Raw genomic sequence first — 26163 nt, forward strand, 5'->3', positions numbered from 1 at the left:
CACGGCGAGAAGGGGAGGTGTGGAGGTGAACACAGGAGGTGAACTGAGATGAGCAGCTGTCCATTCCCCACAAAGGCTCGGGGGGAGCTGACTCCAGACAGGCTGAGCCTGGTGGCGTTTGCTGAGGAGTCACAGGGGACACCTGAGGCACAGAAGCACCTGTAGGGGCTCAGAAGGTGAGTGGGAGATGCCCTGTGCTCTCTCGCGGCTGCAGCAGAAGGCATAACCTGCAGGAGCTCACTGTCTGACCAAAAAAAGGAACACCCAGACAAGGTCCATGTCATAAAGCGCCGAGAGCCCGACAGCCCGACAGCATGCCTCAGAGCGGCCTGGCCCCGGGCCGGGCAGAGGCAGAGGCAGAGGCAGAGGTAGATCAGCAGGTTCTGAATGAGGGACTGGCACTGGCCTGGCGGGCTGTCAGACCTCAGGCTGGCCCAGTCCGGGATGACCACCAGTAGGCAGCTGCACTCTGTCATATCAACACAACCTGAGTGCACCATGTGCTAGGGCCTGCAATGCCTGGCATGTTCTAAATTAGAAATGAGAGCAGCTGCCCTGTGCCCCAGCTGGGGCCATTCACCAGGCCCTGGTGGCATGCCCAGGTAATCCTTGGGATTAAGTCTGAGCCTTGGCCCCGCACTCTGGCTTCAAAGTGACAGATCTCATCTGTCCTGCTCACGGCTAATCCCCTCCGTTGACAAGAGCACTCTGCCCATAGTAGGAGCTCAACAAATAACGGTTAAAGGGTAACTGAGACGGGGAAGAAAGATGTTAAGAATGCTCAGGAAAACCCCTCTATACCCTTCTTTGGGAGGCCTGCGGGATGTTAGGCAGGGCTCAGAGTAGGCAATAACAAGAAGCACCTGTTCCCTGTCACATTACCTGAGTTTATATTATGTTTCTTGACAATCCACAGGTTGTTGTAGTCCTTGTGCAAATAGGTGGTGACCTGGTGGCGGGGATGGAGAATACCGTCACTATCAGCACAGCCAGCCCCAGGACAAGCACACCAGCCCCGACAGCAACCCAGCGCTGCTTCAGCCTTTCAGAAACCCCAGCCACTACCCCGAGGGGCCAAGTTTCCCAGCCAGACTCAGAAGCAGCACTGGTGAGTGGGGTTCTCTCCTTCCTTGTGCATTTAGGGGACTTTTCCCATAAGAACATTTTGATTTGTCTCTTTCGGGTCTCCTGCACCTCGTCTTTCAAGTGCCAGCCTCCCGGAAGGCAGAGCAGCGATCCCTTTCCAAACAGCCCCCCGCACACAAAGAGGATTCAGCGCGCGCCTTGAACCCTCTAAATGAAAACCTCCTGCATTACGGTTTCTAGAAAGTGGCCAAAGGACACGAAAAAGCTCCACAAATATCTTAGCCCAGAAGCCTGCAGTTTTAGCCCACAGTGGTTAGCCCACATGCAAGGCTGTGACTGGTCTAACCTAAAAGTCCAGAGAGTCTGCATGTCTAACAGTGGAGGAACAGTTAGCGGGACGGCCCATTCACAGGACAGAGTACCACACAGCCACAGCGAACGCTGCACAGCAGTTTCCACTGACGCAGGAAACGGCCTGTGAGATGTGACACTGCGAACGGCTGCCATTGACCCCCGGCGCCGCTCTGGGCCCTGGGCCCTGGGCCCTGGGCGAGGCGGATCTCTGCTGCAGGGGCCACGCTGCTGCAGGGTGTCCCCACCTCATCTCCAGGGAATCTGAGGTTAAGCACTTTTTTCACAGCTTATTAGCTGGAGAGTCAGGATTCGAACCAAAGCAGCTAACTCCACCGCTCCCCGGATAGAGGCTCCATATACACAATTAGACCAACTGTGTAGACAAGAGCACAGACTCCCAGAAACAACAGAAATACGGGCATTCTCATACAGCATAAATTTTTATCACTCCAACTGGACAAAACATGACTGCTTTACTTGCAAAGAGATCTGGGATTAGCATTTAGGAAAAGAACTATGCGTGGATTGTGGCTGATTTCAGGGCTCTGCTTTCTCAGAAAAAAATTAGGGACAATGGTATTAAAACAGCCAAGAAGCTCACAGGTTTGGGTTGCCCACACTCCTGAACAAGAGCTGTATACGGCCCACATCGCCTGGATTTGCTCGAGGGGGTTAAGGTTTTGTGGTGCTCACGTGTGCACTGTGTGTGTGTGTGCTTTACTCCTTGTCAGCCTCTTCTAGCACCACTCCGAGCACCTGTAACACTACCTTCCATGTGGCTGTTCCCCGTGGTTCCTTCACTGGCCCTTCTCCCTCAGCACACCCCTTCTGTGCAATGTCACGGAATCCCGCTGTGTCCCTAATGCCCATTCGCTACACACTCAACTCTCCCTCCTGTGACACACCCGGATCTAAGACTCACAGAGGAAACTCCCCCACCTCCCAGGTCTTTCTGCCTCCTTCGTTTCTGACCTGTGAACCGGCGTTATCACACGCACGCCTGGACCTCCAACCACAGACCCGGACACAGCTCACCCCTGGCACCCACTGGTCACTGGGCCCTGACATTCACCCTGGGAAGGGTTTCTGGAATCCATTCCCCCCTCAGTCCTCCGGTCACCAGGCTTTGTCATGATTATTGCCTCCTAACTGGTTCCTTACCTCCAGTCTGTACCCACTTCAACCCATCACAGCCTTGCCGGAGTTACCTTTCTACATGAGAGACCTAATCACAGTTTGTCATCCATTAGTAACTGTCAGGCCCTCCCCTGTGTCTACGGAACCAAGTCAGATCTACTGTAGCACACCAGGCCTCCCAGTCTGACCCCACCAGACTCTCCCCGTCCTGCTTCTCCCTCCCGGGCACCGCCCACCACAGCCACACCCCACTCCCGCAGGGACAGGGGCACGGCACCGCTCACACATTCAGACCATACTCATGCGCCTTCCAGTGCGCACTCTCTGCACACGCTATGATGGGCAGAGGTGCTACTTCGTCTCCCCAGTTGGAAGATGAGGACACGGAAAGGTGAAGGAGTTTGTTCAAAGTCGTATCTAGTGGAACCAGGACTGAAACCCAGAGAATCCAGTCTGGTTCCCAGGTCTGTGTTTGCAACCGCCACCGTTTTCTCACCATCTGCTCCGTGCCAGGCACTGAGGAGCTGACAGCCAAGGAACAAGGAGAGAGGAGGAAGGCAGCCCTCACAGCCCAATGTGCAAAGGGCTACTGCACGGGCCTGCAAAGGGTGCCCGAGGCACCTGGCCCAGTGCCAGGTAGAGGTGGGTCGCAGTGGTCAGAGGAGTGCGTCTCAGAGGACACCTAGAGAAGCTCGAGTTAGCCAAAGGGAAGAGGAGAGGGTACGGGAGGAGGAAGATGTTTCAAGCTGGGGGAACAGCAGGCAAAGGGCCAGAGGCGAGAAAGGGAACGGCTGGTTCAGCCCCACAAACAGTGTGGCGTCACTGCCACGCAGGCGCACCAAGGCTCGCTGACCTGCTGCTGCCGGGCGCCAATGCCCTCAGGATACAGGTGCCTGTGGGAGTGGAGGTAGCCGATGGCCATCTGCAGGTTCTTCACGGTGATCACGGAGCCGTAGGCCAGGTCTAGGAGGAAGGACGACAGTGCAGGGCGTGAGCAGACGCAGTGTAGTGCGGGAAGCCTCCCCAGCCCCAGGGCTCACCAAGCCTCTCGCAGACCCCACTGGGCCCGGGGCTGCCTAAAGCGGGTGCACGGCTGCCTCCTCATGCCTGCCAGTCGACTGGGGAGGGAGCTCACCACAGGGTGCTCCCTCTTCCCTCCCACTTCAGGAGGAGCTGGGTAGTAGCAATATTATCAAGGCACTATTTCAAGTAGCAAAAGATGAGAAACAACTTGTCCGTCAGTCAAGGTCTGGACATACATTCAGTGGAATAAAGGAAGAAGCGTTTTACGTTCTTATCCAGAATGTTCTCCAAGGTCAATGTTACCATAGACTGTTAGGACAGACTTTAGTGTTTTTGAATCTCGTACCGTATAAAGCAACTGTTTTATGATATTTGGGTATTTTTTTTTACTCTGAATTAAAAGAAAAAATAGAGTAAACCCAAGCACATCCCCTCCCCTGCAGGCCTGGGGTTACTGAGAAGCCCTGACTCCTTTTTACTGTCCCTCTTCTCTCAGCTCCCCCTCTCCCTCCCCACAGCTGCCCTGCTGCACCCCACCCTCCCCACCAGTCCCACCCGCTGGAACAGGTCTCACTCCACCAGTGAGGGCCCACTCCCACCTTCCTCTGTTCATGCAGCTAATCAAAGATGGCACCACATACACAGTGGGGCCCAAGGTGGGGGGCACGTGGGGGCCACTTGCTTTTAGAAACACTCTCTGTCCCTCCTCCATACCCCCATGCTCCCTCATGAACTGCTCCTCCGCGGCCTCCTTCCCTAGGTCCCCTTCCCCCTGCATTCTCCAATCGCCTGGCCTCCACCTTGTCCTCTTCCTCCTCCTCATGGGCTACAACCATGGCCACGGTATCGATCACCCTTTCACTAGGCTGATTCCTCCTTTGGAAGCTGCGGCCCCAAGCCCGCTGGCCCCACTGCGTGGATTTTCCCAAGCATCTCGAAGGTAACCTCTCTCATGTAGAACTCAAAATCGACCTTTACAAACCAAATTTTTGGCCTGCTTTCCTATTTCTCATTCCGCTCGCCATCTTAGAGGGTTCACTGTGTTCCAGGCACTGTGCAAGGCACCAGGGAGACTGAGAGACACAGTCCTCACCTCCAGGAAACGATCACCTGGGCTCAGGTCCTTAGTACATCTTCGTCCTCCCTCCCTACGTCCAGTCTCCCCCGTGTCTGCCGTCTGCCTTAACTCTGTGGCTGCCACCGCCACCCCCAGCTCAGTGCCTGCAACGGCTTTCCGGAGGCGATCTGCCCCAACCCCCTCCTCTCCCTCGCCACCCTACACTTTGCCACCAGTGCCACTCCCTGGGGCACAGTCTTCCTGGCCTCCTCCCGCCCAAACACCTCCGCTGGGTCACCAGCGCTGGTGTGATGGAGTCAAACACCTCACCGAGACGTTTCAAATCCTCATCACGTGGCCCCACCTATCTTTTCAACCTTGTCTTCCAGTACTTTTCTGCGTACAACCTGTGCCTTGAGTTTTGCCCTGTCCTCGGCCTCGATCACGCTGTCCCGTCTGCCCGATACGCCCTCTCCTCCCTCTCCATCTGCTGAAACCCACCCGCTCTTCCAGGACCCGACTCCGAGGCACCTCACTCCGTACACCTCCGATCCCCTTCAGCCCCCGGCAGGTTCTCTCCGCACCCTTCGATCCCCATCGCTCTGAGTTCCCTGTTCACGTACTGAACACATGGAGCCCGGTAGAGCACCATGCAAAGATGCTCTACACCAGACCCTGCACTCGAGGGCATCCACCTACAGCCGCCAATGTGACTGACGCTCAGGGACTATCCGGGAAAGAGGGAAAGCACGTGAGTCATGGAAGCCCGTGGTGGAAACTGACCAGTGGCCCTGAAGACCCTCGTTCCCTCATCAGACTCTTTCCGTCTGGCCTCCCAGCGCTGGCCCTGATGCTTTCACGGCTGCAACGAGAAGCTTCTCCTTGAGGTCAGTCTGCTGCTCAGCACGGCCACCTGTGAACTTCCTGTGAACCGACTCCCTCTTGAGTCCGCTACTGGAAATACCGGGTCTCTCTCCCACTCTGCCATCTACAGGCTCAAACAACAAGCCGTCGTACTCCTCCTTTCTAATCCAACGCCCAGAAAACCCTCTGCCCTTCATAAAGGCCGGCAGACACTCACACTCGGGGATGGAAGCGTTGTGAAGGCTGTTTCCTGAAAGCCGGGCCTGGAAGGCAGAGCTGAAGAAGCCGTCGCCAGGACCGCTGTGGGGGAGCAGGGGCGGGGGAGAGCCACGTCAGCAGAGGGAATCACAAGCTCCCAGCAGCCCCACCAACGCCTGCTCGGCGGGTTTAAAGACGTGCAGCCAGCGTGGCAGTGAGGCATCTGAGACACACGAGGCTGACGGGGCAGGAGAAACAGGCCCAGATCCCAAGTTCCTGGCCAGGCGACCTTTGGAAGGTCCCTGACTTTGCTTAGCCTCAGCTCCTTATTTGCAAATTGGGGACTTAAAAAAACATCTGAAGAACTACGCAATGGTTCTGGTTAGACATCACGGACACAAAATGCTGCACGGAGCGCCTCACCCCCAGCAGCTGCTCGTCCCAGGGGGGCTGCTGCCCGTGTCCTTGCTGCCCTCACCCCAACCGTGCACCCTTATGGTGGCCCGTCCCTGTTGAGCACAAGGGACTTTGTTCAGGGACAAGGGGCTTTGGCTGTGGGGAAACTCTTTACTAAGTGTGTCGGCCTTTCTGAGCATTCTGGAAACCCAGAAGATAGGCCCCAGGAGAAAACGAACAGGGAAAACACCCTGGTCCCCCCATCATCCCGACTACAGACCCAGGAAACCACACGGCCCGTCCGTGGTGGGCTCAGAGGCGCGGGGCAGCCCCGAGCGAGGGGCCGGCTGGGCTCTGCGGTACCTCTTGCTCAGCACCAGGAAGTGAGCGGCATACACGGCCGTGTAGAGAGCCAGCGGCAGCACGACGAGGCACAGGGTGCGGGCCGCCAGGTGCTTCCCCACAGTCACCTGCAAACAGAGCCGGGGTGGGGGCGGGCTGGGCACGTGGGCCTTTGTCCTTCCTTACATCTTGTGTGTGTGTCACACGTAACTCGGGGACTTAAGTGATCGCTAAGTCATCTGTAGATATTTACAGGTCATAATTGTAAGAAGAGTGAAAACGAATGGCTGTAAAGAAAGTGTAAGTGGCAGCCTGAAGCCTTACCATGGCACCCCGCCACTGCGGCAGTGCAGGGGACTGACGGCGAGCCAGCCCTCCGCTGCCTGTCCGGCCCTCGCTCTGGACCTCACGCTGTCACCGCGCCACCAACAAAGCGTGGCCTGTATCTCCTGCATCGTCACTCATCCATCCCCTCGACACCCCAGTCGCCGCCCGGCCCCTTGCACCTTCCCCCTTCCTGTTCCATGTCAGCCCACCCATCACAGGGCTGACTGCTCCTTACGTTAACGTCAGGCTGCAGTTTCTCCCCAGAAGCCCCCTGGCATCACCTGAGACTGGTTCTCGCCCTCCTCTGTGCTCTCACAGAACTTGCTGGCTGCACTGTAGTTGCCTTGTTCACTTACTTCTCACTCTCCATGGTCGCCAGAGGGCAGGGACCTTTGCTTTATCCCCCTGCATATGGTACCCTCCACTTAGTGCCCAGCCTGTCTGCATTTCCTGAGTGAATGGGCGAGCTTGTTGGGACTGGGGTCAGAGGCGATGGAGAAGCATCACAGTGAAGCAGCTCAGGCCTGGAGACCGCCTCCCCTCAGTCCGAACCCTAGCTCTGCCTCTGACTACCAGTATGGCCTGGGGAATGCTACCCCCGCTCTGGGCCTCGAGTTCCTCATCGCAAAGAGAGGGTGAGAACTACCCACCACACAGGACTGCTATGGAAAGAAAATGACATAACGAAGGCAAAGCCTTTTGCGTAGAGCCTGCCGCCAAATCGGCCCTTAGTAAATAATATTGTAACGAGCCCTAGAGGCCCTTCCTGGCTTGCACATCTGGAAAGCCAGGGTCAGGAAGAGAAAACCCTGAGCTGGAAGAGGCGCCCTCCCCACTTTGCCTGAGGTCCCACGCCACCAGTGTCTGCCATACGTTTGGCATGAGCCCGCCAGCCAGAATCACCTGGCTGAGTAGTTTGTAGAGCATTAAAAAAACATTGCAGAAACAAATGCCAAAAGAGAACCCCAAGATTGTTAGTCCGCCCTCCCCCTTTCCACCCCTGCAGCCTCTCAGCCATGGCCGGGTCCCCGCTGTCCTACTGCCCATGGAGGATGGACGGCTGGGTCCCACCCGCTGCAGGCCCAGGACACAGCCACTCTGCACCCGCAGCAGGAACAGAGAAAGCCACCGGCGCTGCTGAGTGGTGCTGAGGAGCAAAGACAGTTCTACAAGCACTTGGGTTCTCACCAGTGAAAGACTGAGGTCTCCAAGCAGGTGCCAGAGGTCTGCTACGGTGTTCCACCCCACTTGCAGGATGATAAAGAGGCCGACAAACTTGACCCCTAAAGCACCAGCCAGATTAATGCCAGTCAGGCTGAGCCAGAACCACCAGGGGGCAGAGAAGGGCCTGAAAACCAACAAGACAGAGTTCAGTTTGGCAGCTGGAGCCTGACTCTAAAGCAACAGCAGCAGCAGGAAAGGGCAGGGGGTCTCAGACTCTGAGAGGCTGTGCCGTGCCCTCCATTCTCGGGCTCCTATCATCGGGGCCCATGCGGCTCCCGGGGGGCTGTGGCCTGGGAAGCCCTGGAAACTGCAGGGAGCACAGTGTGCGGGTGGGCAGGAGCTTTTTCTGGGGAGGGGGTTCATGGCTTCCCTGAGTAAGTACAGAACTTAAAGTGAGCAAGGGGCTTGTTTTTCAGGAGTAACCGATCGGGCGGAAGTGAGAGGAAAACCTGGAGGAGCCGCTGGGTTCCGTCAAAGCCAGCATCTGCTGGGCGCTACCTCTGTGGCAGGCACTGTTCTGAGTCCTGCCCATGTATTGACCTTTAACCTTCCCTAACCCCACGGCACAGGGCGCAGATCCTGACATTACCCTATGGTCCACACGAGGCCATCGAAGTGCAGAGATCAGGTAGCCGCGCAGCATGGCTCCCACCCGGGCAGTGGGCTCCCAGGGTTGCTGCACTCGGGGCACCTAGCGTACGGTGCTGCCGTTTTCTGACGGCCGGGCCGCCTGCCCTGCCAGGATGGACACTCCTTAACAGCCCAAATGTGAGCACTCTGCACCTCCAGCTGCCAGCACGGTGCCTGGCACACGGTATGTAGTTAAGAAGTGCCGGGTAGAAGTGAGTGTGGTAGGAACAGAACATAACCCAGAGCCAGAGAGAGCTGGGGGCCACCGGGTGAGGCTCTGTTAGCATGACGTAATGTAGCGAGCTCTGCTGTGGCGAAACCACACTGACTGCTGGAAAAGCCTAGGCTGGGCCGGCCCTTTTGGTGTGAAGAGAATGAATGGCCTGTTCTGCTCCCTCAGAGCAGAGGGGTGATCTGGAAACGACTAACCCGGGGGAAGACCAGGCCCCCAGAACAGCCTGAGAACTCGGCAGGGCCTGCGGGGATGCTCTTGACCGCTGCGGGCCACTCAAGCCAGCCTGTACATCCACTGTCCCCAGCGCCAGTCAGGACCGGCTCTACCACCACTGGGACAGGGAGACAAGGAGTTCCCGGGCAGTGTCTCCTCTGGGTCCCGCCCCTCGAGGACAGAGAATGTGACGGACAAAGCTGTCCTGGGACCTCCTACCCAGCACCTGTGACACAGGGTGGGGAAGCATGAGGACCCCTTCATAATCCATAAACCTCTGTGGAAATCCACCCCTATTGTAAAAATGATAATATTCCTGGAAACTATAATCAACGTTTTCTTAGTCTTATGTAAAGCAAAAATACAAGTATTTAGACAACTTTAACATCTATTTCCACGATCTAAAAACGGCAATCTAAGTTTTTTAAAAAGCTGGCTAACCCGCAACTCAGCCTCAGGACAAGTCCTGCTGGCGCCCCGCCCTGTCCCAGCTGTCACAGACACTCTGGCGCAGCCACGGCTTCTGACCCCCACCCCCAGAGACGGTGCTTCTGACCTGGCAGCACAGGAGTTGTACTTGACCATGCTCAGCATGGCAGCCATGATGAAGAACATCAAGATGGGGTCAAGGAGGATGTACTGGGACAGGGTGAGGCATCCTGTGTCTGAAAAACATGAGCTCCATGGTCAAAGGGGGAATCGGAGATGGGTCCCCTGAGAACCAAACACCCCGGCGATGAGGAACAGTCCCCCTGTGCTCAGCTGCAAGTGAGCACTGATGCAGCCAAGACTAGGAGGGCCCCTGAGCCGTCACTGAGTCCTGGGGAGGCAAAAGGCCCCAGTTTTGGGCGACACCAAAGCCCAGTGACATAAAATAGTATTGCAGGCCTGGCTGGGCTGGCTCAGTGATTGAGCCCTGGCCTGCGAATCATAGTTCTATTCCCAGTCAGGGCACGTGCCTGGATTGTGGGCCAGGTCCCCAGCAAGGAACACACAAGAGGCAACCACACACTGATGTTTCTCTCCTTCTCTTTCCCTTCCCCCCTCTCTAAAAATTAATAAATAAAATCTTTCAAAAATATAGTATCTCACACTGCTTCTAGGCTCTTGACCCGAGGACGGATCGTGTCACCCACTCGGACAGAACAGTCCAAAGACAAAGACTCCTCACTTCCACTATCAAAAAGGGAATTCTGCCACCTTGCTCCTGCAGCCACGAACGGCCTACACCCAGGATAGCGTCTATTTTACCTGAAGCACATGTTACATACAAGTGCCAAAGTGATTTTTTTGAAACAAAATTTCATTGCCTCATGCCCCTTCTTAAACTCTCCCCACTCACGCAGACTAACAAACTCCTCACGACATCGCCAAAGCCTGCAAGGTCTCCCTGCCCAACCGGCCTCCTGTCCCCACGCCGCTGCCACACTCTCCACTCTGCCCCACTGCCCTTCCCCCGAGGGCCACCTCACTCCAGGGCTGCCGCACACGCTGCTCCCTCTGCCCAGACACTCTCCCCTCCCATCTCTGCAAGGCTCAATCTTCGCTCGAGGCCCTCTCCTCCGGGAGCTCTTCCCTGGCCACCCTCCCTAAAACAGGATCACTCCCCGAGACTCTTCTTCACCTGACTCTCTTTTCTGCATTGCACTTATTGCTTAGGGTGTTACATGACAGACTTAGTAATTCACTGGCCTGTTTGTTGTCTGCCCCACTAGTGAGTAAGCTCCAAGGTAAGAGACTCTCATCAGGGAATCCTCTGAGACCAGGAAAAGTGGCCTAGCACAGAGGAGATGCTTTAAAAGCAGTTGTTGAATGAAAAAAAAAAGAATAAATGACTGAATAACTAAAAAGGGAAATTAAAGACACAAGAAAAAAGCCACCAACCCCCTACAGAGAGGCCACACAATCTTGCAACACATCTGTCAAAACAAGGCCAGAATCACCCCTAAGATACCCACCTAAAGTGGTCTGCATTTCTTCACATGTTAAGCTCTTTACGGTCATGAAGTCACTTTCTGAAGAGCAAGGCTAGCAACAAGATCCATTTCTACCCGTCAGCTCTCATTTACCCACGTGACGATTATCCACAGAAAACACCTAAGTTTCCATCTGATCGTCCCCTGCTACCTAGCTACTTCTGGGGCATCGGCCCTTGCATCCAACTAAAATTAGTTTAAGGAATACAAAGTAATCTCGACAATAACCTGAGAGAAGCAGAATCAGAATGGTAAGCCTCTTTCTCTTTCTCTCTCACTCTCTCTCTCTCTCTCTCTCTCACACACACACACACACACACCCCTTCTTATCCAATCCAAACTCAAATGTGGACAACCTGGAGATGGTCTATCCCTTGGGATCACCTGTGCCAACTCTCCCTTACAATAATGTAAAGGCTTGCTACATACAAGCATTTACATATGTGAGTATTACTACTGGGTAAAATAAGACTTGTAATACATTTCCTCAACCCTGAAGTTGTTTAACTTCATAGAGCTGGGCCCACAGACAGGACCTTTGGACGTGCTGACCTCTAGCTACATTCCTAGTCAGCTGCCCACGACACGACACGTGGTATAAGACAACCTACCGAAGGTGAGGAGTGCGGCCGCGAGCAGCGCAGCCGGCAGGGACCGCGACAGCTCCAGCACAGTGAGGTAGGCGAGGGGAACCAGCAAGGAGCCAAGGAAGGCGCAGAACTATGGGAAGAAAAGAGAAGCAGTCAAGTAACCCACTAAGCTGAGCCTCAGGGACCTCCTTGATTAAGTACAAACTCAGGTACAAGACGGAGGACCCTAATGCAGACAGACATGGTGACCTAAATCACCCGGGACAAGTATGCATGAGGAAGGGCCGACGTAACAGTGAAGCATCCAATCAAGTAGCATTTATGTTTCCACTGAGTACTAACTTGGGCACGGGCATGACATCGGCCAAGTCCGGCCAGATCAGACGGGGAGCCCGGATGGCCCACTGGCTGCCCGTGGGGGGTACCAGGGTGGGGCTGGTCCTCCACGGCTCACTAGCTGTGACCCTGAGAACGCCACCTCTCCTCTGTGTCTTAACCTCCCCCACCCCCCCGTGTAATGTGAAGAATAACAGTTCCTACCTCACAAGGTTTACACTGAAGATGAAATGGCCTGAAGTTTATTAATACACAGGCAGTACTTGACGAACAGTAGCTTCTATTACAAACAAAACTGTGGTACCAGTTAAGAAAGACGCTTCTGAAGGTGTTTCAGTATTTTAGAGAATTCTGTTGTTGTTTCTGCTATTTCTCCCTTGGCCCTTTGCTCCGGCCACACCGGCAATCACCGTTTATAATCTACAGGCTGTATTGTAATGCTAGAAAAAAGACTGCCTCATACTTCGGTGCCTGGCGGGCTTGTTGGTTTGCTTCGGTTTTGAACCAGAAGCCTTCTCTGTGCCTCCCTACTTTGTCTATCAAAACAGACCCGCCCGAGGGAATGGAAATCCTCACATGGGGGGTTGTCACTTTGTGTCAACAGCAAGCGATGTGCCCTAGTGTGAACCAGGCTGTGATGTGTGGCCTTCTCAAGTCCCACGGCCAAGTTCATGGTGAGTCAGGCCTACATCCAACTATGCATGCTATGTGGGATTCAAAAGGCATTAAGAAGACACAGGATCACTTCGCATGTGAACTCGAGGGTCTCAGACACTTCTTGTCAATGTGGTATGACATGACCATGCAAACTACCCAGTGGTTAGCCCAAACAGGTACTCTGCATTTATCTAGAATGTGTGAGCGTCTCAAGGAAAGGGCTTTGTAAATGCAGCTTGCTTTGAGAGCCCCCACTGAAGGTCAGTTTCTTCAGGCCTCCTTTAGCTACAGGTCTGGGTGCCCAGAGTTGGGTGTTTAGGCCCCGCCACGCTCCATCAAGGCTGGTGCTGGGTCTCGGGGCGCAGGGGCCAAGGGCAAAGCCAGGCCTCCCTTCGAAGACTGGAAAACCCCTTGTGTGCGCCTGGAACCTTCATGGGAAAGCAGCATAAACCTGGTAACAGGAGTGGGGGGATGCTGAAATCTTAAGGAAAGGCCCTCAGAGATACGCAGCACTCTGGCAGTTGTGGTCCGAGAGAAGAAGAACACCTAGCCTGCGCCAACATGCTGAGGCCACGGCTGGGACCCCGGCGGCCCGGCTCCCAGGCTGCTATCCCACCTGCAGTGGTGTGGGGGTATCCCCTTCGAAGTGGTATGGGGGTGTCCCACTTCAGGGGGTTGTCCCCCCACCCTGAAGCTCTGCCACCACTCCAGGGCTTCCAACTATAACACTCTGACAGAGCGGCCCCAGGGCCAGGGAGGCTACATCAGGGCAGGAAGCCTTACTCCTCTCATGCCCACGTAGCTGTGATGCTCGTACTTGTCCCCAGGCTTCTGGAACATAAAGGTGCCATCGTATCCACTCAGGTAGCCGGCGAGGCCTATCAGCATCTGAGAGAAGGAGACCAAACAAAAAAAAATGAGAGACCTTCGAGGGCCGATTCCTCCACCCCCTGAGCCTCCCTCCAGCTGCACCCAGACTTTGGCCTCCCTGGACAATGGTCCACAGAGGGAGTTGACAGTGTGACATTTTCTCCTGCAGCTGTTGCAAAGCAAAGAATCTTCTGTCCATAGAGCTCTTGCCTGAAACAAACCCTCCCTTGTATTAAAAACCAAGTTCTCAGATGGAATACGTAGGAAGAAGAAATCCCGGGCAGGGCCACTGAGGGGCGTTTTCACTCGGCCTGCCTGCATTTGCGGGAAGATAAAGCCTGACAGTTCACTGGGAGGCTGCGGGCAGGGCCGGTTCCCGAGGCTGGCCCGCGGAAGGGAAAGGAGGCTCGAGTCAGACTGAGGAGGGGGAGAAGTGGCCACGTTTCTACACACACGAGGCATAGAGAGGAGAGAAGAAAATGGAAAGGAGGAAAGACAGTTGCATTTTCCTAGGAGGGAAGAGAAAAATCCCAATGGAAAAAAACACCAAAAGGCCAGAACTGGTTCCTCCTTTTTCCAGGATTCCAAAGGGAGGCGACCACGGCACATCCTGAACCAGAATACGTCAACCACAAACGGAGACGTGAATGCTTCCAAACATTGGGGAGGATCGGCCTCTTTCCACCTTGCCTTGGTCATCACCAGTGTAAACTTCTCTCGTCACACGAGCAGTCAGAAGCAGTTCAGTCATAAAAACCACCAGCAAAGTCCAAGCATCTATAACAGCCCCAGGCTGGCCCAGACCGCCCTTGTTCCAGCTGGGGGTGGGGGGCCGTGTGGAGGGAAAGCCCCTCCCAGCAACACTGAGGGTGGGGCCTTGGGCGTGGACCACGAGCCAGCTCACTCTCTTCTCTAAGGAGTTCTGAACAGTCATTCTCTGTAGTCCACGTGAGTACAGAAGCCAAAGTTCTGCAATAAATGATTATTGATTACAAAGTTGTTTTTTTTAAAGATTTTATTTATTTATTTTTAGAGAGAGAAGGAAGGGAGAGAGAGAGAGAGAAACATCAATGTGCGGTTGCTGGGGGTTATGGCCTGCGACCCAGGAATGTACCCTGGCTGGGAATCGAACCTGGGATACTACAGAGTTTTTTTTTTTTAAAGGAGGAATCGCAGGGTCTGGAAGTTAACTTGCTATAATTAATTTAATATAACATAATAAAAGGCATTGAAAAGACGGAGCCATCTAAATACCTAGATGAATCGAACCTGGCAGGCGACCAGCAGAACGGGCGCTCCTCCCGACCTGGGATCGCAGAGGACAGCCCCAACTGGGCTGGTCTGAGTCCCCGGACTGCCGGCAGGCCAGCACTGGCACCGGGAGAACCGCACAGGAGGCTCAGACCTCAGCGCCCACAGGCCCGCTCTCTGACCACGGACAACGCCCCCTGTCTCTGAGCGACAGGCAATAGAACGGGGGATGTGCAGACAAGAGGTGGCGCTGTAGGTAAAAACCCCCGGCACCGTGCCGCGTCCTCCAGAGGCACTCACACCTCCGCTCCCTCCCAGCTCCCGTGAGGTTAAAAGTAACCCTGAGCTGCTGTCCTCCCTAAAAACTCCTGTGAATCAGGCAGAAAGAGGATAACCTACTAGAAAAATGGGCAAGTTCACAGAAAACAGACTGATAAACAAACGAAAAAGAAATGTCCGACCTGACTCAGGGGACACGCGGAGGAAAACGGCACGCTGTGCCGGGCTCCACCCTCAGGCTGGCCGCTGGGCAGCGCGGTCGCAGTGGAGCCGGCAGCGGTGCGGGCCGGCAAACGCCCTCACACTCTGCTGGTGGTGGGCCTGCACATGGCTGCGGGACTTCTTCAGGAACACTGAGCAATAGCTAACACAAAATTCAACTGCCCATTTGACTCTTTGCTTTGCTTGCTGAGAATCTTTTAGAGGCACCTGTATAACTATGAAAAGACACATGCACAAGGATGTTTGGGCAGTATCTTTTGTTATGGCTAAAAAATTGGAAATAACACAAATACCCAGCAATGGAAGAGGGGTAAAATAATTTATGGTGCAGCCATATAATGGAATAATATATAGTAATTAAAAAGAATACAGTACATTTTATGTGTTATGTGGGATGAACTTACACCCTGTTAAAATACAAGCTGCTGAGCAATTTCAGTCTGATCCCATCTGCATAAAGTGTTGTGCATGTGAATTAACATCTCTGTGTGTACAAACAGACACACACTTCTATCTGGACAGGAGGTTTCTGGGAGGACACGTAAGAAACTTAACACAGGTGACCACGGTTACCTCTGAGGAACAGACATGTGAGGGAAGGTAGCTTTTGACCTGTTTCCTCCCCTACTGACCGAATGTGTTACCACGTGCAAGCATTTTTACTTCTTTAAGAGTCCCTGCCTGACCGGAGCACCCAGGTGCCCAGGCTGGGAGTGGGGGGGGGGGGGGGGCTGTGTGAAACGGCAGGTCTGGGCCCCAGCACCCCAGGAAGAAACCGCCTACACACCACTTAGAGGGGCTCTGGATTCTCAACCCTCTGGGCCTCGGAACCTACAGAAGCTACTCCACTCTCCCTCGCGCAGGTTTCTGATTTGCTCATCACTCTCCTGCGACCGGGCAGAGTACAGGGCCACCGGGGCGTACAGGAGAGGAGCAGGGGCGCTGCACCCCCAGGGGCAGCCTTGGAAAGAAGCCCCACATGTCCCCCTTCCCACGGGGACCAGATGTGAGGGCGGGAGGCTCCGGCCAGTGTTGTCCACATCGACACTGTGTCCAGCACAAGGGGACAACGAAAGCAGAGAGGCAGTGCCCGGCTGAAAGACGAGGCCAGGTTTCCTGGGAAACACCTCCTCTCCGGAGGTCTGGTTCCCAGGCTGGCCCAGAGCGAATATTCAACCCATTCCGTTGCTTGACTCTGCATTAGTAACAGACACAGTCCGAGTCCTGAGACCAGGGAAGTGCACGAGGCAGGGGGGTGTGGTGCTTCAGAAAGCAGCCTCCACGCCACTCTGGGCCTCGACCCTGTCACGTACTAGATTTGCTCCCTCCATAAACCCTCTGAGTCCCAGTTCCCTCATCCGTGCAATGGGGACACAACCACACCTACTTCATGGGTTGTTCTGAGGGTGACATGAGATAATACATCTAAAGTGACTAGAACAAACTACGTGTTCCATTGCTCTCATTTACACTGTTGTTATAAACGAGACAGAAAGAGGCATAACATTTCTACTCTGGGCTCAGAGCTCAGTCCGAGATAGGCCTCCTACCCCACCTGCTCTCACCTCCCTCCCTGCAGGGCCCTCTCTGTGGCCCCTGCCCCACGCTCTGGTGCTTTCCTACACCCGCCCATCACCCAGATCCCCACACTTGCCTGCTGTCAGCCCGGGCTTCGTCCCAAGCACTCCATGCTCCGAGACCTGTCCACACCCCCCAACCCCTGCCCCGGCTCCACTTTTTAACAAGCACATTCCTGTCCCCTTGTCCCTCAGTCTCCAGTTAGGAAGAAAGGACAGTGTGAGTGCCAGAGGTAATCCATTAGCCTTCTCAGAGGTGTTTCTCTAAAACAAATGAGTTCCGACTGGCGGCACTTCTCATTGTAAACCACGTGGAAGGACGGGTCCAACAGTGTCTGTGCCGGGAGCAGTGAGGGGGGCGGAGGGTCACTCTCTGAGTGGACATCAGCTCCCCAAGCTGTTTCTGCTTCCTGTAGCATTCTCCTTCTCTCCATTTCTCTTTTCTTTGTATAAATTGAGATAAAAGTCATATATCATAAAATTTGCCATTTTAAAGTACACTGAGGTTTTTAGTGTATTCACAAGGTTGTCCAACCATCGCCACTACCGAACTGCGGAACGCTTCATCACCCCAGAAAGAAAGTCCGCGCTCATTTGAAGTCACTGCCCCAACTTCTCTCCCCCAGACCCTGGCAACTGCTAACCTTCTTTCTGCTTCTATGGAGTTGCCAATTCTGGACATTTCACATAAACGGACTCATACAGTATGTGGTCTTTTGGTCTGGCTTCCTTCCCTTAGCATAATATTTGTAAGATGCATTCATGTTGTAGCATGAATCATACTTCATTTCATTTTTGTCGCTGAATAACATTCCAGCGTATAGATACACTATGTTTTGCTTCTCCACCCATCCGTCCATGGGCTCTCTCTCTATTTCTGAGCCCCGAGGACCCCTGAAAACACCACAGATTGTCCATGAGAGCAACTGGTCTGGAATGTCACGGAATTCTTCCCTTGAGGCCAAGAATTAAGTCCAAAACCAAGACTCGGCTCCGGCCCTCAGGGGAGAGCCGCTGCCCCCCACACGGCTCACCTTCCCCAGTGGTGGGTGCACGTCAAAGAAGAAGGTGCGGTTGATATAGTAACTTCCCATTTTTCCAAAGTGAGTCTCATCCCAACTAAAGGAAAAGCAAAAAGAGAAATGAGGATTTTTAAATTATCATACAATCCAAATAGCCTTAATAAAGCATGGTTAAAATTACAGTTAAAACCAGAGACTATGAGTTTTAAGCCATGAATGAGAAAATTTGAATTAAAAAAAAAAGAAAAACAACTTTTGACATAAGCAATGTGAGGAAGCTGGCCATTAATCTTCATTTAGATAAATTAAAAAGGTTAACAAATATGTACCAACCATAAATTTAATAAATTTAAGTTAAATCTGTATTTATTCTGTATCTTGAGTTTCTAGTTATTTTTACAAGACAAAGAGTTTTCCTATAATACAGTTTTGTAGTACAGGTTTTTTCTAAGACTGTTAATTTCTAACTCTGAGACGTTTGCTACTAGAAACTACATTACTGTTATCACAGACTACATCATGGGCTACTGGTCACAGAAGTCTGATTTTGTTCAACTTGGGGCACACTGGGAGGAACCGAAGCGCCTGGCATCAGGGCGAGAGCCGGGGGACAGCTTCCTCCTGGGAAGAGCTGCAGACAGCGGCCAGTCTCTTGTCTGAGCCCTCCCCCTCCCCCACACAGAGCCACAGTGCAGCAGTGCCATATCAGAGTCTCCATCCACTGGGCCCACAGAGTGAGCCCACCCTGACAATTACCTAGGGCTCTGCCCCACCCCACTTATCCACCCACCCAAGCTGATAACAGTGGCTTTTCTATATGAAGGGCTGAGCTAGGTGCAGGCTCCAGAGACCTTTGTGAATATGCAAATCTGCTCTCACACAAGCAACAGCTGAGCCCAGCTCCGTACCCATCTCACTGAGTGGCCCCAGGCCCAGCACTGGCAGCAGCCATCTGCAGATCGCTTCATCGCTTATGCCAAGCAGCCCCAGATAGAACACAGGTGGAGGCTGGTCTTGGCCTGCACTGCCCAGGAAACCCCAGAGCCTGCACACCCACAGGACAGTTACAGACCACACTAGAGCACCACCAACCAACCACCTCCACAAGCCACAGAGGAAGGGGGTTGCTGGCCAGTGGTCACAGCCAGTCCTACCAGCTGTCTGGCCTGCATAAATCCCTCCTATTGTCCTGCTGACAGCAATCAATACTCAACAACAAGAGGCAGCAGCACTCAGCCCACACTTAGGGTGCACTTCAAGTACCCAGCTTGGAGGATGAGGGAGGCCGTGCCACTGGACCCTACAGGACACCTACTATGTTAGGGCACACTACCAAGACACAGGAGCAAAGCAGCTCTACCTAATACACAGAAACAAACACAGGGAGGCTGCCAAAATGAGAAGAACAAAGAAACATGGCCCAAATGAAAGAATAGATCAAAACTCCAGAATAAGAACAAAATGGGGATAAGCAATCTATCAGATGCAGGGTTCAAAACACTGGTTATAAGGATGCTCAAGGAACTCATTGGGTACTTCGGCAGCATAAATGTGATCCAATCAGAAATGAGGGAGACACTACTTGAAATCAAGAATAATTTACAGAGAATCAACAGTGGAATGGACGAAGCCAAGAATCAAGTCAATGATTTGGAACATAAGGAAGCCAAAGACATCCAATCAGTACAGCAAGAAGAAAAAAGAATCCAATTTCTTCTGGAGGTTGTTGGTCCTTGCTTTTCAACACTTTGATGAAAAGGGGGCTCTGGGACAACTTCAAGCATTTCAACATTTGCATCATAGGGGTGCCAGAAGGAGGAGAGAAAGAGCAAGAAATTGGAAACCTATTTAAAAAAATAAAAGAAGACTTCCCTAATTTGCTGAAGGAAAATAGACACACAAGTTCGGGAAGCACAGAGTCCCAAACAAGATGAACACAAAGTGGACCACACCAAGACACATCATAATTAAAATGCCAAAGGTTAAAGATAAAGAGAGAATCTTAAAAGTGGCAAGAGAAAAGCAGACAGTTACCTACAAAGGAGTTCCCATAAGACTGTCAGGTGATTTCTCAAAAGAAACTTTGCAAGCAAAAGGTATTGTCAAGAAGTATTCAAAGTGAGGAAAAGCAAGGACCAACAACCAAGTCTACTCTACCCAGCAAAGCTATCATTTAGAATCAGAGGGCAGATAAAGAGCTCCCCAGTCAGGGTGAAACTAAAGTAGTTCATCACCACCAAACCATTATTATATGAAATGTTAAAGGGACTTATTTAAGAGAAAGAAGATCAAAACTATGAACATTAAAGTGGCAATAAATACATAACTATAAACAATTGAATCTAAAACAAACTAAGCAAACAAGCAGAACAGAAACAGAATCATAGATATGGAGAGCACTGGGATGGCAGCCAGTTAAGGGGGGGCTTCTGGAGAGAATGAGGGAAAAGGTGAAGGGATTAAGAAGTAAAAATTGGTAAGGACACATGGACAAAACCAAGGAGGGAGTAGAAGCAAGGGCAGGGGGGTGGCTGCAGGGGTGGGGGGGAGGGGGGTAAATGCAGACAACAGTAATTGAACAGCAATAAGATGATTTTTAAAAAAGAAGTATAAATTGGTAGTTACAGAACAGACAGGAAGATGTTAAAAGTAAGTATAGGAAATGGAGCTGCCAGAGAACTTATATGCATGACCTGTGGACATGAACGAAGGAGGGGGGACCACCAGAGGGCATGACGGGTACTGGGTAGAGGAGGGCATGGGGGGGATTGGAACAATTTGTAATAGCATAATCAATAACATTTAAAAAATAAATAAAAGATGGAATGGCATTCTCCAGGATAGCAGCACCCCCTGCTGGACAGAGGCACCAAGTACACTCTTCTTTAAAGGGACAACAAGCAACCACTAGGGTTCTAAGCTCCGGCTGAAATTCAGTGCCTGACCATAAAGGCCTTAGGACCCCTGCCACTTCGGAGTGGGTCAGCTTGGAATCTATGCCTAACAAGGAAAGGGCTCACCAAGCCTCACCGGTCCAACAGGAATGGTATATTCAAGACAGTAGCCCACCTGGCCCCGGAGGCATCCAGATTTTACACGCAGAGGTGGCCACAGCGCCCCCTTTGGGAAAAAGACCATCTTCCACTCGACCACCGAAAGCAAAGCCACTACCTCCGCGGAGCCCTTATGCACAGAAGTCTTCCTCGGTGCTCTGCGTGGGGCACTGGTGGCCGGGCTGCACTCTACAGTGATGCGGCCCACTGGGCGGCAGCAGTCGCCCGGCCCCAGGGACACCTCTGACTGCAGTCAGGGTGGACCCGCACAGTGGTCTGAACTAAAGACCGCGCCCTCGCCCTAGGCAATACTCCCAAGAAACAGACAGGTTATATGTTAATTGACTCGGGCATTTGCCATTGGCCTAGCCATCCGGTGTGTCACTTGGACGGCTACAGACTGAGAGATTAAAAACACCCCCTTTGGAGCTGAGACCCGTGGGATAAAATCACGGAGCCTGCTGATGGGACAACCCGGATCACCCACATAGGTGTCCGCGGTTAGGGCCGATATTCTGAACAGACCGGCTGGAACCAGCTGCTGAGCGAACGAGCCTGTACGGCCCAGACTGCTGCCACCGTACCAGGCGTGGAGACATGTCTACCGCCGTGAACTGGGCGCAAAGGAAAGGGCTCTATGTTTCCGAGGCAGAAGCCATCGCTGCGCTGGGGTGGCGTGTGCCTCCTGCCAAAAGTGGCCCGCCGGTCTTGCAGTTAAGGAGGCCACTGGGCATGGGGCGGGGACCCTGCGTGCTCCAGACAAACGGACTGTGTTGGGACTTGGCTGCCCCTTGGGGCTATCTGCCATCGGTGCCTCTTTGCCGCGGACACTTTTTCAGATTACAGCGCTGACGATGCTGTTTCAGTACAATCATCTGACTCTGGATACACCATTGTTACCCTTTAAACTGAACTGTCATGTTACCAGCTTTCCAAAGCAGCCACCGTCTGAAAACAGTGCTCCCCTCCTTTTTGCAACGACCACCCAATAATGGGCCAACAGTCAGGATACTGGACAACATTCCGCACTCCCCACCATCCTCGGGCATCAGATACTGTCAAGCCCTGAACAGTCCTCTCAGAAGGATTCCTGACTCTCCTCTCTTGGTCCCCACACCTTAGGAAAGCAGCTTGGTCACCAGAAAGGGTTCATCTCCTCTTGGCGACCAACTGGGTAAAGATAAGGAGAGAAGGGGTAGAGGGTTATATAAACCTATTTTGAAAATTTGAGATTCTCCCCAAATGATTCCTGGGCATGCTTTGCCTTTCTTTCCCTGACAGCAACTCCAGGTCAGCCTGGGGACATCTATGGGATCCAACCCTAATTCCAGTTCGGTCACCTGGATTTTCTTGTTGGAGTGACGTGGTCCCAGGGCATAAAGATAATGACCGCTTGGCTGGGTGAGTGCACTGCTTGTCAAGTCCCCCTGCAGTGGCTTGTGTGGGCCAAGGTGGGAGATACGACGGTCTCCGTCACTTTTCTAATAATGGTCTTGACAAACAAAGGTGTGGTTATCAGCTGGGGAAAACTGGAGCAAAGGTAAAGTCACAGGTGCTAAATGGGACACACCGATTACATGGCAGTGGAAGCAAAGAAACAACTCCAGCACCTGAGGAAGTAACACCTTCGACCCCTGGACGTGTAAAGAAGCGGGAAGCAATTGATGCTCTCTTCATCCTCTAGGCCCAGCACCAACACCTGGCAAAACATGCACACGGCACACCTAAACCAAACGGAAGCTGCAGCCAGCGATCGGCCTTTGTACTGAATTTGTCGGTGTGCCTCGAAATCAGGAAAACTCACATTCTGATGGCCTGACAACACCAACACCAACTCCCAGACCTTCTCCTGTGTGCACAAGTGCGCGGGCTGCAGCAACTCAGTGACACTCACTGCCCGTGTGGCTTGACCAAAACACTGCAGTGTGATCTAAATCAAACTGGATGGTGGTGCAAATAAAATTTGACAAAAAATCTTGAACCGGAGTGACCTGCGCCCCTTCAGGTAATATATTAGGATGTAGGGAAAAATGGGCCACATCCATTGGGTATCGGAGTTGCTCTAAAAAAAAAAAAAAACAGGGACCCACTATAATTATCGACAATGACACCAAAGATTAGAAGTCAGTGTAAATGCTGTGCAGAGACCATAATGGATAACAGATTGGTCTTGAACTGCACCCAGCTATCTAAAATAAGACCTGCTGGTCCTTCCCCGACCCCTGACCCTCACACATAATTATTCAGAGGTGGATGAATCCAGGACCCTGGGGAGCATGGCTGAGGTTAATAATACCAAGTTAGACAAGTGTGCTTTTTTTTTTTCCTGTAAGATGGCTCTAGTAGCACTTAGTTGTCTTTAACTTCCTTTGAAACAATTTTGTTAGATTGTATCATGACAACTGTCATATCAGAGTACATTTTTAAAAAAACATCAAAATTGGTGACTTTTTGTGTGGCCACTTTAATATTGAAGATGAAGAAAAGAAACATTTTTGGCATATTATGCTTTATTATTTCAAGAAAGATAAAAACACAACTGAAATGCAAAAAAAAAAGATTTATGCAGTGTATGGAGAAGGGGTTGTGACTGAAGGAATGTGTCAAAAGTGGTTTATAGCCCTGGCTGGTGTGGCTCAGTGGATTGAGCTCTGGACTGCAAACCAAAGGGGTGCCAGTTCGATTCCCAGTCAGGGCACATGCCTGGGTTGCAGGCCAGGTCCCCATTTGGGGGTGCATGAAAAGCAACCACTCATTGATGTTTCTTTCCTTCTCTCTCTCCCTTCCTTCCCCTCTCCAAAAAATAAATAAAATCTAAAAAAAAAAAAATGAACCACCACCAACCATACCAAAAGCTGGTCTTCATCCAGAGAAGATGTTGTGTATAAGGTGGGATCGGAAGGGAGTTATCTATTATGAGCTCCTTCCAGAAAACCAAATGATGAATTCCAACAAGTACTTCTCCCAATTAGACCAACTGCAAGCAGCACTCTCCACAAAGCACCTGGAGTGAGTCAACAGAAAACGCATACTCTTGCATCAGGATAAGGCAAGACCATGTGTTTCTCTGATGACCAGGCGAAAACTAGCACAGCTTGGCTGGGAAGCTCTGATTCATTCGCCTTATTCACCAGACACTGCACCTTTGCATTTCCATTTATTTCGGTCTTTACAAAATTCTGTTCATAGAAAAACATTTCAAATCCTTGGAAGGCTGCAAGAGACACCTGGAACAGTTCTTTGCTCAAAAAGATAAAAAGTTTTGGGAAGGCAGAATTATGAAGTTGCCTGAAAGGAGGCAGAAGGTGGTGGAACAGCAGTGAATACGCTGTTCAATGAAGTTATTAGTGAAAATGAAAAATGTGGTTTTTTTACTTTAAAACCAAATGACCTTTTTGGTTAACCAACCCCACAGGCTGTCCTCATCCTGCTGCTTACAGTCCTGTTGAAAGCAGCCTTAATTAAATGCTGTAGGAGACAAACTGAGCAGATTTGGTTCCTGCTTCTGTCAGCCAAGTTAATCAGAGCAGCCAATGGAGTTGCATATTCACGTGAGAATCTGCTAGAAGCCAAGGCAGTATAGGATCAAGGGGTGAGACTGTTGGGACAGACAGTCCTCCATGGGTCTCTTGTATGTCCATGCATCTTGCTGGATGTGCCAAGAATGCAAGGCCCTGATTGCATTTACCTGGGACATTTCTCAGAGTTGGGTTTACACCAAGCAACCTTGAATAATGATGCAATGTCTCTCTCCAAGACAAAGAGTAAGCTTGCTTACTGCTTGCTATAAAACAGTAGGTTCCCCATGCTGTTGATCCTCAGCTGCAAGGAAACCCACTGTGTGTGCAGTCATCCAACCGAGCCCATCACATTCACCCTGTGGGATTTGGGGAACAAGGAAAACTGACCCCAACGTACCGACGTTCACCCTGCTTCCTGTGTCATGGTAACACGTCCTTCGTCTCTGACCCAGGAGTCTCATGTCTTCTGCCAAGACTCATGAAACAACAAGCTACTTTATTAACTTCTGAGTGGGGTAGCCCTGATAGTTTGTTAGCTTGCTTGCTTTTTAGTCAAGGAGTTTCGTTTCTAACATCCCCTACACTAGCTGTCTCCTCAGTGATAATGAGAAAATAGGGTATCACTTGTTGGCCAAACAAAGTAACCACTTTCAGATTGTAGACAACTTTTCCTTCTGCCAGTTGGCGACTTCTTAAAGCTTATGTAATGAAATTTGACCATACCTCAGTCCTGCAACTGACTCTACAAACTAAAACCCTTCAGAAAATAAATCTCTCCTCACAGGATGATCCCAGACCTGCTGTCCGGATCCCTGTCACCATCCCTGGACTCCCAAGTTGTCCCTGTTCCCGAGGATGAAGGTACCCAGTTAACAATTTTCCCCTCCACTGATGCCTGGAAATTCTGCAGATTAGGAACTCAGATCTTAAGAAATTCAGTACTAAGAATTTTTGGTTCTCTTTGGAGTGTTCAAAGCACCTTTACCGTCCACAACTTGAGAGCCAGGTGAGACACTGTAGCATAACCTGGAAGGCATAAAGAGTGTTTCCTAAGAATCCCACCGCCACCCACCAAAGCGAAGATGCACACTGCTATTAGCCAGGTGCAAATACCAGAAACCTCAGTTTCCCCGTCCAGCGCAACTCCGCCCCTCTTCCTGCGAATCCCGCCCCCTCCGTGCCCCAGGGCCAATCAGAGGGTGCGTCTCTCCTCCCGGTTACCATGGTGTCTGCCGAGTCCCACCCGTCACTCACCAGACGTGCGGAGGCTGGTCCAGGCGGTGGAAGCGGGTGGCGAAGGACAGCAGTGTCACCAGGGCCAGCAGGGCCCACCGGCAGGCCGCCTCGAAGCACCGCGAGCCCCCAGCAGGCTGTTTGGGGCTCCTCGCTGCAACCTCAGCGACCCCCTCCGGACCCGCGGCTGTAGCAGCCTGGGGCCCACAGCGGCCCTTCCGAGGACGTAGCTCAAAACCTGCCAGGCCTCTGCCCACTGCCGACGGCATCCTTCCCCTCCCCAGGATCGTCCTCCGGCCCGTCGGCACGCTAGGTCTTGCTTGCCGTCCTGCCAAGAAGCCTCAAAGGGGCAGCTCGGGGTGCCCTGGGAAATGTAGTTCCCTGCGCCGGCAGCGGGCGGGAACCCGGGCCTCTGGGCAGGGCGGGGCGGGGAGTGCGGCGGCCTCCCCGGCCGCTGGGAGGTGGCTAGTGGCGCAGCGCCTGACGGGCC

The 26163-nt window shown here is 52.4% G+C and overlaps 1 protein-coding gene across 1 annotated transcript in view; it reads right to left on the reverse strand.

Moving 5' to 3' along the window:
* POMT2 (protein O-mannosyltransferase 2) overlaps window positions 1–26081 on the reverse strand; it is a 41308-nt gene extending 15227 nt beyond the window's left edge. Inside the window, exons 1-10 of the mRNA XM_028508078.2 lie at window positions 25695–26081; window positions 17879–17963; window positions 13429–13533; window positions 11674–11782; window positions 9643–9751; window positions 7973–8132; window positions 6479–6585; window positions 5739–5821; window positions 3431–3540; window positions 883–949 (exon numbers count right to left, since the gene is read on the reverse strand). Of these exons, the coding sequence (XP_028363879.1) occupies window positions 883–949; window positions 3431–3540; window positions 5739–5821; window positions 6479–6585; window positions 7973–8132; window positions 9643–9751; window positions 11674–11782; window positions 13429–13533; window positions 17879–17963; window positions 25695–25942 (1183 nt within the window). The 5' untranslated portion in view covers window positions 25943–26081. The remainder of the gene's footprint in view (window positions 1–882; window positions 950–3430; window positions 3541–5738; window positions 5822–6478; window positions 6586–7972; window positions 8133–9642; window positions 9752–11673; window positions 11783–13428; window positions 13534–17878; window positions 17964–25694) is intronic.
* Between the last annotated feature and the right edge of the window lie 82 nt (window positions 26082–26163).

This window comes from Phyllostomus discolor, chromosome 1 (genome assembly GCF_004126475.2).
Source record: "Phyllostomus discolor isolate MPI-MPIP mPhyDis1 chromosome 1, mPhyDis1.pri.v3, whole genome shotgun sequence".
Lineage (NCBI taxonomy): Eukaryota > Metazoa > Chordata > Mammalia > Chiroptera > Phyllostomidae > Phyllostomus > Phyllostomus discolor.